Source organism: Stigmatopora argus, chromosome 5 (genome assembly GCF_051989625.1).
Source record: "Stigmatopora argus isolate UIUO_Sarg chromosome 5, RoL_Sarg_1.0, whole genome shotgun sequence".
In the NCBI taxonomy this organism is placed as follows: domain Eukaryota; kingdom Metazoa; phylum Chordata; class Actinopteri; order Syngnathiformes; family Syngnathidae; genus Stigmatopora; species Stigmatopora argus.
Genome location: NC_135391.1, coordinates 13905335 through 13924521, shown reverse-complemented (window position 1 = coordinate 13924521; position 19187 = coordinate 13905335). Strand labels below are relative to the sequence as shown.

General features: G+C 39.2%; 1 protein-coding gene across 3 annotated transcripts in view; it reads right to left on the bottom strand.

Annotated features, from left to right (window-relative positions):
- The window catches only part of nos1 (nitric oxide synthase 1 (neuronal)), a 59079-nt gene that overhangs the window by 25717 nt on the left and 14175 nt on the right, over positions 1-19187 (bottom strand). For 2 of the 3 annotated variants that reach the window (XM_077600684.1, XM_077600686.1), the window contains 8 exons: positions 16744-16846; positions 12041-12178; positions 6430-6575; positions 3912-3932; positions 2913-3075; positions 2032-2123; positions 805-946; positions 226-365 (listed from right to left, as the gene is read on the bottom strand). In XM_077600684.1, coding sequence (XP_077456810.1) covers positions 226-365; positions 805-946; positions 2032-2123; positions 2913-3075; positions 3912-3932; positions 6430-6575; positions 12041-12178; positions 16744-16846 — 945 coding nt within the window. The remainder of the gene's footprint in view (positions 1-225; positions 366-804; positions 947-2031; positions 2124-2912; positions 3076-3911; positions 3933-6429; positions 6576-12040; positions 12179-16743; positions 16847-19187) is intronic. The other variant, XM_077600685.1, reaches the window with a different exon arrangement.

Genomic DNA, 19187 nt, shown 5'->3' with positions numbered 1-19187 from the left:
CACACAAAGGATATTTTTCCCATAAAACAAGAATATCCGTTTTTACCATAAATGGTAAATTGTCTTTTGCTTATCTTTTATTTTGTTCTTTTTTTACTTGTGTGGCACTTATTGACTTATGAGATACCTCATTTATGTGGATAATGGTAGCCACAGAAATAATGAATAATTCAGCAAAAGGTCAGTAGTGCATAATTTTATCTTTATTTGAATGGTGTGACTTACTTGGGGTGCGTGATCGGCACTTCTAGTACCAAGTCCTCGGGTAGCTCAAAAAGTTCAGGGTCGTTGCCGTTGGCCTGAAGCAAGAGGGGCAACACGTCGAAGCGACCTTTGGGTGCCTTCCAACCAAGCTGCATGCAAATCTAGGAGGAAGAAAGTCATAAGTTAGTCATCAGTTATTTTTGAGCACCTCTCCTTTTCCTTTTGGACAGATCGGAGGGTGTCGGCACTTGCCAGCTATGTGGCGTGTGTAAGCCGGTGGAGCAGGGTTGCCACATTCAAGAACAAATGATTGTCTGTGATTACAATTTATTTTCGCTTGGAGAAGCATGATTGCCATCACATTGCTCCGACATGTGGGTACATTTCCATTCCTAAGGTATTCGACACAAGATCTTTTTGCTACTGGAACATTGATGAAAACCATAATCTCCATACAAATACCCTTTTAACTCATATCTTAATAGACCACCATATTATCACTATTTGGAGATTGCTTCCGATCATTTTAGTATGAAACACGAATGATTAAGGATAGGGAATTTGTTGATAATTCCCCAAAAAACAAGTTTGTGTGTGTACCTCAGTGAATTCCACGTTAGCAGGGTCACCCAGGATGCTGCCATCGGGCTGCTTGTATCCGGCGTAACGTATGAGCTGAGAGTTCCACACACGGTAATCACGGTTGCAATCCGTCCTTTGAGGAAAGATGGTAATAGCCGACCTGCGAAACGGGGAAACATCCACTGTATTCAGAAAGTATTTTTCCCTTCACTTTGTGTTACTATTGCGCGTGTAAAAAAAAAAAGCAGTGTTGTTGAAGGTTTAGACACTGAATTAATGAGGCATTATGATACGTAAATAAGGTTTAAGATTTGATTATTATTAGAGTGGGATTGAAGGCTATTACCTATTTTATTAGTATAAGGGGAGATACAAATCTGAAAAATCCCCCCTCCTGCGTAGTGTGAAAATTGTGAGCATGCATTAATTTGAAGAGCCAAGCTCAACCAGACACATTGCACCAGCTGTTGTGTACACGAACCAATAGGCTTCATTTGTGCACTACCGATAAAAAAAACAATGTTCATTTTCCATACCGCTTATCCTCACAAGGTTGGCAGGGGGTGCTGAAGCCTAACCCAGCCAACCACAGGTGGGGGACACCCTGAATTGATGGCCAGCCAATCGCAGGGTACAAGGCGACAGACAACCATGCACACTCACTCCCAATATCTAGGGGGAATTTAGAGTGTCCAATCAGCCTACCACGCAAGTTTTTATGATGTGGGAGGAAAATTGAGTACCCAGAGAAAACCAATGCAAGCCTGGGGAGAACATGCAAACTGCACACAGGAAGGTCTAATACTGGGATTGAATTCTTGATCCCAGAACTTTGAGGCCAAAGAGCTAAACACTCGCCCACCAGACAAAATTCCATTGGTATTTCTCAAAAAGACTGATTAATAGCAGAACCTCCCCCGACCCAATGTAGATGATGCAAACAAAGCAATTGCCTCAAGCGATGCGCTGAGTTTGTTTGTTACAAAGCAATGTGAATTGAATTGAATAGACGCCGCTGCCATTCAAAGATAGTCGTCCTATCCCAAAGGTCAGGCCTCGTTGACTATGAGTGTGATGCCGTTGAGTGAAGATGAACTGTCACTTGTGATTAGGAGGCGTTAGATGGAAACTCAATACAGAGAAATTTGTCCGAGGTAAGCAGTGATTGGGTCGCAATAGGCTAATATTGAAAAGATTTTGTTTCAGTGTTTTTCTGTTTGTTGTTGTTGTTTTTTTGTTCTTTACCTCAGGTTGCCCTTGTTGGTTGCGTACTTGATGTGGTTGCAGATGTAGTTGTACATTCCATGAGCTGTTGTGCAGTCCCTTGCATCAAACACCTGCAAGAAATTGGGGAAAAATTACTTTCGAATGACCAGAAACCCTAAACAGTCTAAATGCTTTGTAGGGGTGAAACAACTCAAGCATGTGTTTTGTTTCAAGGCTATTCTATGTTTTGTAGTCTATCCTTTGACCCGCAGAAAGACAGTGTGACAATATGATCCAGTTTCCTTGTATTTATAAAGGATAGTGGCTGCATCATTCTTGATTATTTGCATCTTAAAACTTATTACGAAATGTGCAGCCCCCTAAAACTTCTTATAGATAGTTCTGAAAACCACTCAAAGGAGAAACGGATTAACATTACAGACACGCAAAAGAGTTAATCCAAGAACTCAAAAATCAAATGTCAAATTTTCATTTCATTTCAGCAGATTAATTCGTAGGTAGATAAGCTTATTGTTAATTTAGATGAACAGTTTACAGGCAAAACCAGTCACTCCTATAATCAAGATTCTTAGAATGTTCAACATGCAAATTTTTTCCGTCCTTACAATTTGCATGTTGAACAGTCTAATAATGTGTGAGGAAATAAACACACCTGCGTGTGTTGACCTTCAATTACAAATGTATATGAAACCGTTGACATTTCAATACGGAACTAATCACACTTCCGCCCGAAACTCATTACATTACAAGAAATTCACTCTGTTATGATGTAAACTTGATCACATTAAAACGTGAATAATTTCTCACTTTAATACGGCATTGAGATTTTTTTTCCTGTGGTAGCTAATTACCTGGATAATGTACCAACAAAGTAAAAGATAACTATAATAGATTCTTGCCTGCAGTTTTGACCACTGGATCCTCCCGACACAACGGGCGGCGTTCCTCCAGGCGTGCTTAGCGCCATAAATGAGCTCTGTATCTTTGAGTTGGTATGTTCCCGAAATCTCGATCTCCTTGGTTACCTCCTCCAATCGGTCCATGTGAGCCTTTGAGCTGTATCTGTGTGCCAAAAGAAAGAGTGTCACTTAAAAGATGCAGAGAATACCCCGCCCCCCCCAAAAAGATCCATATCGAAGTGATTTCAATTGAAACACATCAAGTTAATAGGAAGGTAACCAAGATGTGGTGCAACCAACCAAAGAATTTAACCAGTTAATCCATTTAAGGCATATTCACACTTTCCCTGTTTGGTCCAGTCCAAACCTAAAAAGTTAGTGGTGTGCAGCTTTAAGGCCTGTGAGAATACCAACAAGTGAACTCCAGTGTAGACTAAAATCCCGAGATGTGGCATCAAAGATGGTCTCGGTTCATTTGAAAGTGAGGTCTGGTGCGAGTCGCTTTATGCGTGAAAGCGACCGCACCGTGGTTTGGACCGATACTGAAATCACAAACCTATTTGCATGTAGCAGGCTTTCCTAGCCTAAAGTATTATGGGAAATGTTTGGTTCTCAGTAGGTTTAGGTTTGACATGAAGAAATGAGATCAGGTGTCTTCTAAATATTTGGGCAGAGCCAACATAAAATGGATGTTGGCCGAGTCGCCAAATGTCCCACAAACGCTTGAAGCTGGATGAACCATATGAATGAGCTTCATGATTGTTTACTTCCATATTTTACCATTTTGCCTCATCTAATGTTTGCAGTCAAATCCTGGGTTGTTTGCAAAAATTACAATGTAAAAATTAACTGCACCGAAAATTCTGGACCACAGAAAGTGAACTATTGTCGTTCCTGGTGTGAATACGCCTTTAGAAGGAGGGCCAGAGGAAAAAAACCCAACAATGTTCAATCGAGAAAATGTTGAATAGATGTGGATAAAAGGTGATGGTAACTTACCCATTTTTACCATTTGGAGACCTAAAAAGTTGGCATAGCAATGAAATGAACGTAAATAAATGAACATAAATATAGAGGAAGGAAGAAAAAAAAAACGCTCACATGGCATTCACACTGCTATAAAATGTGGATGTGATTTGGAAAGACCACAAACGAAAATGTGTTTGGTATGGTACTGGAGTTCCCGGGAAAACTGATTTTTTTTGTTAATTAGCTGTGATATTCTGCTGCTGGCCTGGTTATGTTTTACATTTACAGAGCCAAGGAGTGTGACTTTTTGGCGAGGTCCCTGCATTGTTTTTCCATCTCGTCAGCATAGCATTTAAACATGTGCGAACAAGGAGAATGGTGGTGAGGCTGCCATTTTAGTGGTCAGTGACACTTTAAAATCTTGTGCCTTTTCTTTCTCGCTAATTGTTTTTGAATGAGTGTTTACTAAACTTGTTTAGTATCCTCCGGCTGTGCAGGTGGTGTTTTTTTTGTTTTTGTTTTCTTATTTGCGTCAGTAACCTTTTTTTAGATCCCTGTTGACCTTTTTGTCACAGAATATTTTTTTACTTTTTTCATGCTTGTTAGGGTTATTAGTCTTACATTATTATATATTTGCTCGCAATGAAGAACGCTTTGCTTTACTTATCTTATCAACATTAGAAAAGTCATTTTAGAACATTTGCTTGCAACCATATTATCACTCCTATTTTCCCACCCCTCCCTTGAGAGCCGAGATGTCCATTGTAACTAGGGTCCTTGAAGCTAATAAACATTAAAAAAAGATCTGTGTAATGCCAGAATGAACCTGGACGAAGGCGAGTCGGTTCGATTCTCTCTTGCAAGAAAACCACGGATGATTGTCCTGTCTCTTTTATTTGTGCATGCATTTGGGAATGCCTATTGGTGAACCTAACAGTACTTTTGTGTGTTTTTTTGAGTTCAGGAAATGTTGCAAAGTATCTCCAAGGTTTGAGGGGTCTGCTTCTGCCTCCGTGGACCGTAACATTAACATGTTGAAGTTGTAATAATTCATTGATTACATGGCATTCAATGGTAAACTGAATTAACAATTGTGTAGATAATTGATTGTCGGGAACCAGACGATCTTAAAATTGTCCAAATGTTTGGAATGTCATCCTCTCAACAAAAAAAGCTTTGTTTCTCATATTTTCTGCAAAGCAGACAGAATCTTAGTGTTTTATCAAATAAGACATCAGATTTTATTGTGAAAATTCAAAATTTCCTCTGGTTTTCCGAAAAATGTTGCAGACCAAACCGATGGCTAAATCAAGATAAATTATGTCGGGTTTATTTATTTTTTACTTGTTGTTAATTTCATATAATGTCCTGATTATGAAGGGAGGATGTGTAACCAATTGTTTTATTGATAAATAAAATTAAAATGAACAAGTGATTAGGCCCAACCACTAACAAAAGCCCTCATGTAATTCAATTTAGAATCTAATTTTCATAGCAGCTCTGTAATAACCATCATTAAAATAGTAATTTTTGATCACATCATAAAAGTCCTCTTGCTCAAAAATAGGGCTACAACCCAAGTTAGTAATCGATCATTCTGGTGAGAATCTTTTTAATTATAGTCGAATTAAAAAAAAGACCTTCAAACAGTTTTAAATATACAGTGCAGAAAATGTATCATTCAGATTGAGTTTTACTGGTTTGGTTTATGGCTATTGATACAAATTCAGGGATTAGTATTTTCCAAAAGCAAAGCAGATGTTTGCAAATGTCTCATTTGGAAGCCTGACAAAAATCTGTGTTCATGAGCACTTCTCATTATCTGAGATAATCCTTCCAATTGACAGGTGCAGCCTATCCAGAGCCTCATTAGACCGCGTAATTATAGTCTACTGTAGGTTACCAACCACAAGTAGTGCATGTGATTTTATAAAAAAAAAAAAAAAAACATTATTGCCTTTTGTATTTATTGTCTACTTATTTGTGCTTACGAACATAAATACCTATATACCATCATGATTCATGGAATGGATCTTGTTATTCTCGGCATATGAAAAATATCAATAAAAAGAGAATTTTAAACTTCTGCGCCACCGCAAAACGTTTCCAGCATTAACGCCCCCCACCATTACGGACTTTTACACACTAATGAAATGACAGAATCTGGTCAAAATTAGTCACTATTCAAAAATAAACTATCAAGACTCATGCAAATTCCCAACTATTGAAATGTACAACAAAAATAATTGATATAAAGTTGAGGATCAACATTCTTAAAAACCAGAGGGCATATGACTCAATGGAAAACGAGTACTATGTATATAGACGAGTATACTGGTTCATCGTGCGACGAGCTCCACGCTCGCAATTATGTCACTACAAATGAATTCAAGCCTGGTGTGGTCGTTTGTCAGCAACAAATAAATATTTTCTCATCATAATTTTGGACCATTCCCTGGACACGTGTGAGTGGATGAAACCTTTCCTGGCATTGGCTCAAATTGAAAAAAAGTACTAAGTGCAATCTAGAGCTTTGTGCAAATCTTGCCTTTTGATGGAGGTATAGTACTGGTCGATGAAGTCCGTGGCCAAGGTGAGGAGCTCTTCTTTGGGGCGGGCTTCATCAGGCTTGCGGGTGTGCTGGTTGGGCATCATGATGGATCCCTGGCACAGATTTTCGCCGCAAGTAGGCATCTGGGGTGGAAAAATCCATACATTTACTGCATTGCATCTGTAAAGCTAATGTTAACAATGACTTCATGTGATTTGAATATTATGATTTATACTTAAAAAAAATATTGGTAGCTACATTACAGCAGATGTTTACAGGTGTTACTGTATCATAGAGGTAACAAGTAACGGTTAAAAAATAAATAAAGCCCCCAAGACTTGTTTCAGTTTGACCAATTGGCTGAAAATGTAGTGTGCATGTTCAAGGTGGCACTGTTGTTAAATGGTTGGCACGGTTGCCTCACAGTTCTAAGATCAAGGATTCAATCCAGGCCTCTGCTTTTCCTGTAGTCATGTACTCCCCATACCTGGGTGGGTATTTTCTGGGTTCTGATTGACAAGTTCAAATTGTCCCGACGTACGAGTGTGTGTGTGAATTATTGTTTGTCTCCTTGTGCCTTCCAATTGGTTACCAAGCAATTTGGCTGCTCAGAGTTGGCTGAGACAGGATGAGCATCCCTGAGACCCTTGTGAGAATGATCAAAAGTGAAGATGAATGTCGAAGACACACCAAAAAGTCTGAAGAATCTGTCCTTCAGTGTACAGGAAGCCAGCCATTTTCATTTAAAGCAGCTTTTTGCAGAAGTATTGGCATGTCAAAGGTTAGACCAGTGGTTCTTAACCTGGATACGATCGAAACCTAGGGGTTCGGTGAGCCAGTCTAAGGGGTTCGGTGGAGCCTCTGCCGCGGAGGTCAAGACACATCGACCATCACTGGCTGCAGATGATCACGTGATATTGCTTGGCCAATCAGTGCTGCGAGGAATTTACATATCTTGGATTTGGAAGAAAAAAAAATCATATTTTAGTTTACACTAAAGTAGGGTTCGATGAATGTGCATAGGAAACTGGTAGGGGTTCGGTATATCCAACAAGGTAAAGAACTGCTGGGTTAGACACTGTATTGACTGTGTAAAGACACCCCTCCAAGTATCCGTTATTAATTTCCAATTAAATATATATATTTTTTAAAGAATAGATCGTAATACTAAGCCTAACGCCCAGAGGGGATCATGATTGTTTTATACGAGATGGCTGACATACAATTGAGGCGGTGACTCATGTATGCGCTCTGACAGGATGAAGCGTAGAAAATCCAGAAGAAGAGGAAGCGATGCAAACAGAATAATTTCTGCAGAACCGTCTTGGCTGATTATAACGTCAGCTGTCGTTCAGCCTTCGTTACGCCAGACGATGACAGGCTGCGACAGCAACTCCGGTGTCAGTCCAAACTTGGCTCATCTCGGGGAAAATGCACTCGCATCGCAACGCAGTAGCGGCCAAAATAAACCGTCCGTGGCGGCCAGCCCAAACACCGCAAGGAAATTGAGCAGAGGGATAAAATAAGCGGATGCATGAACTCACTGACTGCCAGACTTTTACAGAAAAGAGGTTCTCTCATTGCCAGTCGGATTTGAGCATGTTGACTGCTCGGTGACAGTGTTAAACATTGTAGGAAGACATTCCACATATTTGTGAATAATTTGACTGACATTACGGACTGACCAAACAACCTCAGTATAAACCATTTATTTGTGCGTTTTCCATATTGGGTTATACATTAACCTTAATTGGACTGGGATCGGTTCCCACTCAATGTGATTGTGAATGGTTGTCTGTCCTCTGTTGTGCCCTATCACTGACTGGCAACAAGTTTGGGTGTAGTCTGCCTTTCACCCAAATTCAGTTAGGATAGGCTCCAGCACCTCCTGACCCTGACAATAATAATAATAACAAGGATAAGCAGTTCTGAAAATTGATAGGTTTTCTGACACTTAGAAATATGAAGTTTTTTTTAAATAAAACGTTGTTTGTTGCTGATCCATAGATAAAAGATAAAATACATAGCCACCTTTAAATTATAATAAATGCTTCTCTTAATCGGAATCAAGAAAAGATTCACTGCCTAATATTTTCTCCTATTCCAGTCTTTTTTAAAATGTGTGATGCAAACGGAGTTTGGAGGGAGGAGAGCTGAGACGGCTCATCACCACCAATGGGCGCTGAATTGAGGCATCATTGTGGCACAAGTTTGAAGTGTCCAAGATAAATGTATCACTTAACGAGCAGCTGTCAGTGTGTTTATGTTAGGTGAGGCTGTGAATGTTAAAGAATAATAGTGATAAGGAAACTAAAGAAATATCAAAATATTGCACATCTTGCGATGAGAGGATTGCGCTGGGCATATTACGATGTCTCGGTACAAATGAGACATTGTTAAAAGGAAACTAATGGACAGGATCAAATTTTACTGTCATGCAATCTACCAATAGTACCTCGGCGAGTGACTGGTAGATGGCAATCGACATAATGACCACCCCTGGTATAGGGTCCTTTCTCTTGTTCAGTTGCTTGGACATGTCAAATGGGAAACTTGAATGATTTGCCATATAAAAGATTGGTATACTCGCTTTGTGGTTGTTTATATTCTGGTGTTTATCGACTACGCAGTTGGACAGAGAAGGTTTAACATTAAGACAAATCACCTGGGAGAATTAGAAAGTTAACGCTCTAATATATATTACCTCATTGTTGATCCTGGAATCAGCAGGTATATCCCTGTATGCATGTAGTGATGTCTATTCATCGTTGTACATATTCTAACTTGTGTTTTAGTAATGCAGTGAACCAAATTGCTACCCAGGAACCATCAGAAAGGCTGGGCACTTCCTTGGACATATTTGAGGGGGGCAAGCAACTGCGCTTCAGAACCCTGGGCGGTCCCCCAGTGCATTTGAGTTGCCCCAACCCAGAGGGCAAGTGTATTTAGTTAGTACTAAGTCACTCATCTACTTAAAAGCAGTGCTGAGCTCAAACCCAAAGTGATGGAAAGTCAGTATCACCCAACACCTGGCATCTGTTAGTCATTTCAGTTATGTTGAAGTTTGAATTTCACACTGCATCGGAACGAGACCCTCTTTCACACCTACCCCTTGAAAAACCAGGACCCTGTTAACAAAATGTTCATTTCAGCAAATGAGTTGCTGACTGAAAGACTTTCACAGAGAAGATAGTGGGTGGTTTAAATGAAAATGGCTGAAGAAAAGTAGGGCACCTATGAAGCTGAAGTTGAAATTGGAGGGGAGATGAAAAAGTGACACCGAGGGCACAAGAAAACATCTAAAAAGAAGACAATGCACTTTATTAAAAGAAAAAGATTAGAGCAGGGGGAGTGTTAGAGAGATGGGGAATGAAAGAAGATGAGAAAAGGGATAAGAGCGCTTTAGAAATAAAAAGCAAATTGGGGCATTGACGGCTGGCTGGAAGATGTATCAAACCCGGCATGCTAATAAAACGATGTGCTCACAACTTGGATGAGTGCGAGAGAGGCAGCGTTAAATCGCGCAGCAGCTGAAAGCTGCAACTTCCTGGTTGCCTGGTAACTGCCGATAACCGCCAATCGTCGGACTCGGCCCTCTTCTTTCCCAAGCCCCCCCACTGCTCTCTTATTTGCAGGCCATGACACGTCGATTCAATACTTCATTTTCATTAAGTTTGCTTTAAAAGAGTCCTTAACAAGACTCAAAGCAGATTTTCCTTCCGCCGCGGTGGCGCCGAGCAAGCGTTTGCAGCCACCTGTCACTTTACGTCATCGGTTCAGGGTGTTCCAAATGGAGCAGCCCTCAAAAAGCCTCCCTGCAGGCTAGCGATCAGTTACCTCTGCTACAAATCCCATCGCTTGATTGTCCCTGTTGTATTATCATGCGGCCACCTCATGCTTTTTTAAGTAATAACAATAACACATTCGAATGATAGTGATTATTCATCCAATTGTTTCCAGAACCGCTTATCTTCGTGGGGGGGGCTGGAGCCTACCCACCCAACTATGGTCGCCAGTCAAGGGACACCCTGAGTTGGGGGCCAGCCAATGATAGGGCTCAAGGAAACGGACAACCACCCACGCTCACACTGAAACGTAACATGGGCCAATTTAGCGTGTTCAATCAGCCCAACATGAATGTTTTGGGATGTCATAGGAAACTGGAGTAGTTGCAGAAAAGCCACACTAGCCCCGGGAAAACATTCACGGAGGAGGTACCCACCTGGGATCGAACCCTCGATCCTAGACACAATACATACTCAATACAATAAGATATCACATCTTTGGAACATTTGTAATATCACGCACTCAATATAAAAGGTAAATGTACTATCCATCCACCTATTTTCAACACATATCCTAGTCAGGGGCACAAGTTGCTGAAGTCTATCCCAGCTGATTGGTTGACTGTACCCTGAAATGGTCACAAGTCATAGGGCACAGACAACCATTATCACATTCACACCGTTAAGGAGTCAGAATTGATTCTGTGTTGCCTCTTTGAGGCTGATCAATGTACCACTAATCGATCAGTAACCATTTTTAGATTAAATGTCAGACCTGCAATCGTAATTCATCGCCTCGGCCACTTTCAGACGTAGCATTTCAGTACAGCTTGAAACCAAAGGTTGTCATAATGGTTTACTTATTATACAATCCAAAGAAAAAAAGTTATTTTACCATGCCACATTCTCAATCAAAAGCTTTCTTTGGGCAAAAAGTAAAAATATATATAATTAGAATAATTTAAAAAATACGCAGCAAACGGTCAAACTGCTTTTGTTTGGCCCACAAAGTCTCACGCTGTTCCAATTAAAAGTTAATTGTATCGTCTTAAGTTGTTGGATCTTGTTTGTCATTTGAATAGTAATTTGATAATCTGTTCTCCGCCTGCCAAATGTTATTTCATTTTATTGTGATAAAAAATAAGGAAATGAGTATTGAGTCTCTTGAACTAGCATTTTAGCACCTCACAATGTGTGAGGATTAAATGCATTATAATCTTTCAGTTTTGTTCCCGTCTGGGTTTCATTTTCTCATGAAAGGTAGATTTGCGCCTGCTTTTCATAACAATCACAACAAAAATATGTACATTTACCAGATGGCATATCGGAACTATTGCCAAAAATCTCAATGTTGTACTTTGATGTTGATTTCTATTAACAAACATACATGTTTAACAGTTAATGAATTAAAAATATTGTTTATTGATTTTTTTTAAAAAAAAAGCATTCACTTAAGTTTACAAGTAAAAAAAACTAGTTTCAATGCACTGCTAAAAATGCTAAATGCAATCTGTCCCCCCAAAAAATTAAAAAGGGATATTTTTGATTTATTTTTCCTTTAAGCAGTTCCTACTTGAACTGCAAGAAATTGCTGTTCCAGATCTTACAGAGTTGCATACTTCAATTATTAGTACTTATAAAATACTGTAGAATATCCCATTTTAAATCCATAGAATTATAGAAGGATCAATTACATAATATTTTATCCAAAAATAAAAGCATGCATTCTCGTGATACAATGGCATCCAATCAAAAAGCTTTGTTGACCAAGCAATCTCTTTTCTTGATAATTTAGCAGAACATGTTTTGCCTACAAGCCTTACCTTTGCTGAGCTGTGGTGGAGTGTGTCATTCAGGATGCTTCCGGTCTCCCAGTTCTTGATCTTGAAAAATCGGGGGCACTTGGAGGGGCTTCCATTCAGAAGGGTCTTGGTGGGTGACATCTTGCCCACATCAGAACCCTGAGAATGAAGAACTTTGATCATTATTCAGTCACGCCAATAAAGAAAACCTACAAATGTTGTTCCCCAAAAAATCCCAATGAAGTGAATTCATTCTTTAATGAAACGATTATTCAGCAGTTTCATTCAGTGAAAGAAGAGTCTTTTCTTTGGAGCATCAGTGGTTTAAATAAACCAAAATTGCTTGGAAAATGCAGTTCATAAATGTAAAAACTACCGTCTTTTTTCAGAGTATAAGTCGCACCAGGTAAAGAATACAAAATGAAGAGGGGAAAAAATATACATGTCATTCTATAGTAATTTGTCTCATTTTGGGAGTGCAATTCTTTATTTTAGCAGAATCCAAGAACAAGCAAACATATAATTAACAAACATAAAATGTACACAACAACGGGCTGAATAGGCATCTGTTAACATACAAATTATTTAGATAATTTTAAGTTTAAAAATAGATAAACACTGTCGGTAATAAGAAAGGGGGGGGGGGGGCAGAGATACTCGGACAAACTATGAAAATGGGTGACTTAAGGTCCAGAAAATATGAAACTTAAAGTGCTCAAATCCAAAACATTAAGCTTGTTTGTGCCATTGGTTCACACCAGCGGGGACACACAGAAAATAAAAACAAATAAAATAAATCCCACCTTGGCATTAATAACTATTAAAAGGTTGAGCCCTACTTCAGTTGATAAAGTAGGAGACACACTGACTTATAGAATGCTCCCTATTGACTTCCTGTTTTAATTTGAAGGCCCCGTGATGAATCTAATCAGGGACTAATGGTAGGTAACCTTTCAACATCCATTGATTGATGAAAGGACCACCGTTTAAAAACGTTGTAATCAATGGTGAACATTCGGCGTTTTCCTTGGTTTGTTAGTCAAAGCACAACACCAAACAAATGGAATCAATAACACTTGGAAAACATGAGTTCCTTTGTACTTGTTCAAGACATATTGTAAATGAAAGATTACAAAGAAGTGTTTTATTTCAAAAGAATTTCTAAATAAGGAGCTCAATTATTCATACAATTGTCTGCAATGTCTTTTATAACAAACCAAACTGTATTTACGAATTCAATGTATTGAAACGATTCTCACCATAGCGACTAAAGAACATTTTTATATTTAATAAAATAAATTGGATAATACTTATAGAATAAATATAAATAATAATCATTTTCAAAAAACAAAAAAAAACAATTCTACAGTTTTATGAGGATAAAAACAACATTCATTTTGTACACAAAATATTTAGATTTAACATTTTTACCAGTATTATTAAAGATGTTTTTTTACGGGCCAGAGGCGGGGGGCACGAGTTAGACGGACAACCATGCACACTCACACCAATACCTAAAGGCAATTTTAGAGTGTACAATCAGCCTACCATGCATGTCTTTGGAATGTGGGAGGAAACTGGAGTACCTGGAGAAAACCCACACAGGCCCGGGGGAAACATGCAAACTCCACACAGGTGGACGTGACCTGGGTTTCGAACCCAGGACCCCAGAGCTGTGATGCCGACACGCTAACATGCTCCAATATAAATAATTAATTCTGTATAATCCAATTTTTCCCCTTTATGTTGATATATCATTTTCTATTCTTGAAATGTCTTTGGAAACTATCATTTTTTTGTAAATTAATGTTTAGGATTATGTATTTTTAATAAACCAAGATTATCATAAATTCAATTTTTTTCTGAAACAAAACTGGAGTGCTGAACCAAAGGTGGCTGTTGGGGGTTAATTAAGTAAAATAAGAATAATTTATTAATGCGACGCAGTTTTTCATGCATCAAAAAGCGCAACTTTTGGGGGATGGGCTACGCAGGGGATTCAAAGTCAAAAATATATGCGGTTGAAGACGAGCGTGCCTGGCAAAGCATGAACAATTTGCACGGATGACGGACGATGTGCGCATGACTGCAACAGCCAATTGCAGTAGTGACAGGGACGGATATTCTGATTTTTTAATGGGGAACGGAAGTTGGAACATTCCAGGCCTTACTAAAACCTTACATTATGCATTATAGGGCTGCATGAGGAGTTGAGGGAGCGTGGGTTATCCTGCAGTAGAGTGTGAGAAAGTAACACTTAGATTGAAGTCTAAATAGATTTCTCGCTTGCCGTGAGCGACTTGATCAATTGAAGCGCTAAGTAACGCTAAGTAACTTCCTGCTGTTTGTTCAGACGACACAATGGCACGCACACACGTGAAATAACACATTTTCCCTGAGTGTTCTAAAACAAGATTTTGAATATGCAATTTACAAATTACTCTAAATTTTGAAACGTTTTTATACCGCTTATTTTTTAATTGAATTCGTTTTTATTTTAATATTATTGTACTAATTATGTTGACAAAAACATTTTAAAATAAAACAAAATGTCAATAAAAACAAGTTAATTTATTTCAGAATCAAATGCAATCTATTTCACTTCCAAATATTTTAGATTTACAGTACATCATTATTCTTGAGACTAGATTCAATATACTAATAGACAATATTGTGATATTATGACAGGAGAATTTTAAAAAAATAAAAAAGGGGGGTATTCAACACTTTCTCATTTAACTCTCAAACAAACATCCAGGATGTCTTTTCTTATTTTTGGTGTTTTTTTGTACTGTCCAAAGGGGCACAAGTGGTCTCAAAAAAGGAGGTTGTGTCTGCTGCCGTGTGCCTCCCTCTATTTTACCCGGGTTAAAGTATTTTGACAGTGGCGGCCAACCGGTCAGGATCAACGCAAAGCACGTCCAGATTAGGACACCATCGGCGTAATCCGGATTTAACGGCGCCGCCGTGGCAGCGGTTTGTCGCCCGGAAGGATCTGGCAGGCAAAGTGATAGGATGCAGAGCCACGTTTTATACAAATATGCCAGCTCACTCCCTAAAAGCACAAGTGAGGATTACAATGTACTTGGAAGTTCCAAATTTAGACTATTGCGCTTTCAGCGTAGTGTCATTTTGGGCCAAAACAATCTGGGTGGCAGCACTGAACACTACAAGAGACCGTGTGGTCTGCAACACTCTTTTTTGCCAGCTGCTTGACACCATTTCAACTGAGCTTTAAAAGACCTACACAATATCTTTCTCTGTCACAATATGAGCATTGAACAGGAAAAAGCCTTTTCCAACAAGAAAGGGGAAAATAAGATGTTGTTTTTCTGCTTCTTTTCCTAATCAGCAGTGCAACATGGGTTGGTTTAATTAAAAACACCTCAGTGTAGTTATGTACTTTTGTTTTCACAAGTATCCTAAAAGATCCAGGCACTGAGGTTTTATTCATATAAAGCACATTACGTTTAAATTGAATACATTAGTTGTGCACATAACAATTAAAAGTACAGTAAGCCTACACAATTCGCACAACGATGGTAAATAATTAATGTCTATTAAAACAGCACGAATTATGTAAATATATACATAGTGTAATGGTTCACGTGGATGAAGTGAACCGGTTCGGTTTTGCGTGTTCGCCTTGATTCACTTGTGTACCATGTTTTTCAGTTTTGGTCGAAGCCCTGCATACGGAACCAAAGTCCTGTGGCAGTTTCCGCAGGGTTACAAGTAAATAAATGTTCTATTCTTTACAGACAACACAAATGGCAACATGATAAATGCAAGCGAGAAGCTTGATTTAAAAGACCTTCTTAAACACTGTTCGGCTTCCAATGAACAAAGGCAAGTGAGTAAATCCAAAGTTGTGTCAACAATTTATGTACGAAAATGCCAACAGACTTAAAACAACACAATCAGATAATTAATGTTGCATCTACATTTAAGAACATCTGATTTTTTTCACTGTGACCAGATATATGAAATATGCATATCGATCTCTCTAGCAATTTTTTTTAAACTTGGATAATTATATTGCTTATGTTGTTGCTTTCAGAGTTGCACGCTCTCAACTGCAGGGGTGTCAAACCGGTCCTCAAACGGCCGCAGTGGGTGCAGGTTTTCATTCCAAGAGGATACCTTTTGCAGGTGTAATCAGTTAATTAAAGTCAGGTGCTACTTCTTTTAGAAGACACCTGATTGGTTAAAATGTCGGCACTGGATCGGTTGGAACAAAGACCAGGACCCACTGCGGCCCTCGGCGGAATCGGTTTTACACATGCCTAAAGTGTCCACAGATATATGCGCACAAATTGTTGTTCATCTCATTGTGCCCTGCGATTGGCTGGCAACCAATTACACCTAACGCCTGTAGTTGGCTGGGATAGCCTCCAGCGACCCTTGTGCATATAAGTGGATCAATATTTATGTTTTAACACCGATTGGATTTTATTTTAAATATCCCTCAAAAGGGTCACTTTTATTTATTTACAATTTCCTACCTGTTTGGTACCAAAACCTAACCGAACCTAGACTTCAAACCAAACACCAAGGCGATCACACTATGTACGGTATGTATACTAGTCAGTATGTCAGTGGCCGAAAACACTTGGATTCCACTTGACTAATGTAAATGTTGTCCATTCAGTGAATGAGCTTAGCATTTTGATGAGTTGTAATGTGGAAGTCGACGCAGAGGTGCTCAGTCTTTTTGTTCATACCTGCTCGGCCTCACTGTTGTGCAACACCACCGGCATGTTCTCCCGTCTTTTTTGGTTATCAGTTGGCAGTTGCTGTGAAGTCCCGTTACCTACACCAAGGTCCCTGGAAAAGGGGGAAGATACATCGTGTAAATGCAATCATTCCACAACAATAAACAGGCATACTACAATCTGGAAAGAAAGGAGTTTAAGGATGAGCCTAATATGCACTTAACCTTTTACAGGTTAAGTAGATCTAAACCTGCACAAATTTCAATTTGTGCTCCTATAAATATTTTAGCGAATCCATCCTCAGTTTCAATGTCATCACCTGGTTTTATGCATTCACGATCCATCATTTGAACGTTACCTTTTGTTTTTGTTCCTTAAAGCAGCAAGCTGCTCCATGAACAGCCTCTCTCCACGAAATAGAATGTTCAATATTTTTTTTATGATAAATGAATATATTTTGTTCAGAAACATAGCCTCCTGGATTCTTTTTACATACAGCAATCTTCAACATTTGACCTAATGTAAGTGGCTTTGGTATCTTGCTATGTTTACTCTTACCAAGTGAACCACAGAATAATTAGAGGGGAGATAAGTATCTGATGGAGTAAAGCGAGTGCAAGAGCAGTGTTAATTGAGTCGTCATGAACCCAGTATTAGGACAAATTACCTTCACTATTAATGAGTCGGAATCTACTTTCCACTATGTGATTGCTAATCCGAGCACAAATAGTTTTAGATACACTAAAGAGAGAGTACTTACATAGGAGATTTATTTCCAGGTTTTTACATTAGCACACGCAAAAATTCACACTGCTGCAGCTACCCTACTATGGACAAATTAGGATTCAGTGCCTTGACTGAGGGTATATCAACAGTCGCTGACCCTTCGGTCATAGTACAACTCAGGATACCAAATGCGCCATTGTCACCATTTTTATAGGAACTTGTCTAGTGGCGTCTAGTCATGCATGCACCGTATACAAGATACATGTTAGTCATTAGGAAAATGAGACTGCAAGGCATGCACTGCCAGACAGGCCTCGCATCATTTCTCCAGGTATAGCCGATGGAACATCATCCGCACCCTCGGACCTAGGGATGTCCCCCAGCCAATTTGTGTTGCCCCCAACCAGCCTTCAGCAATAAGACGAGGGAGTGGGCGACCATTAACTAACACACCCCGAGCCACCAGTCTGAAAATTCCACAATCCGGCTGTGCAGCTGGCCCCTAAAGGCCTCTGGTACCAGTTATGATCCACGAATGCAGATAAGATTGGAGCCTACAGCAGATGACTCAACAAAGGAAACATGTTACAAAGTTTATTTAAATAAGGAGGTACACAGTCTAAAAAAGTAGGTAATGAAAGAAGTCTTGACACCAGGTTGACAGTGTCTGAAATACTGAGGATAAATGAGGAGACGGGTGAAGTAACACAAGAGAACAATCAGAGTAAAACAACTCTGCAACTACTCAAGGTAGAGGATAAAAAGGCGAAACAGCATCAAGAAAGCCAAAAATAAACAATTCGTGATAAAGAGCGTATACAAGAGGAAACCAGATCACAAATTAGCTATGACGATGAGCAAGGCAATATCTCGGCACCCTTCGCCTGCTTCTAAATACCCTGGTGAAGCGACGGGATACAGGAAACTCCTTTTACCACCGCCCACCTGGGCTCTGCAATACGAAAAACCAAACCAGCATCAGAATGTGACACCCAGAGGGCCATCTCTACATTCCTTCCCACCTAAATTCACCTCCTTATGCTAGAGACTGTAGTTTGCATTGTACATAGTCATCCTATTGATTTTCTTATTCTTATAATCCATTGATTTATTGATTGATTTGTTCAATTATTCTATATTTTATTGTCTGTGATGCTGAATACTGTGAGAATGCTCTGCTACTGTACTTTTGTCTCTGCAAATGAACTTCCTAAATCCTAACTCATAAAAGGATTTAATTGAAAGTTGTACACCACAAATTATAACTTGATGGGGCCTTTTGACGTCAAATTTAATCTCCTTAATTATTGGCTGGCATGTTTTATATAGGGACAATTACCCTAGCAAATTCCCAAATACTAAATGCTCTGCTCTCCTGGGCAGTGCCATCCCATTTGAATGAACACAGCCAAAAGAGTTAAGGAATTATTTGTAATGTAGTCGTTTCCATTTGTTTTAACTCGCGTTACTTTCTGGGTGTGTGCGATCTAGGCCAAATTAGGATTTAAAAATCTGGTGGTGGCCTGAAGCTACTCTTGGGTTTGCCATCTACTCGTACATTTCTAGATGCGTGCCAAGTCTATTTTTTTCCTGACAGCCAATTGGTGCAATCTTTCACATGGCTTAAGAGTTTTGTTTTCATTTTAATATTGCCTTCCAGAAAGCTCTTGGTGCATTTCACCAAGAACAATCACAATGTCTGACACAGATTCTCCTATAGAGGTAAA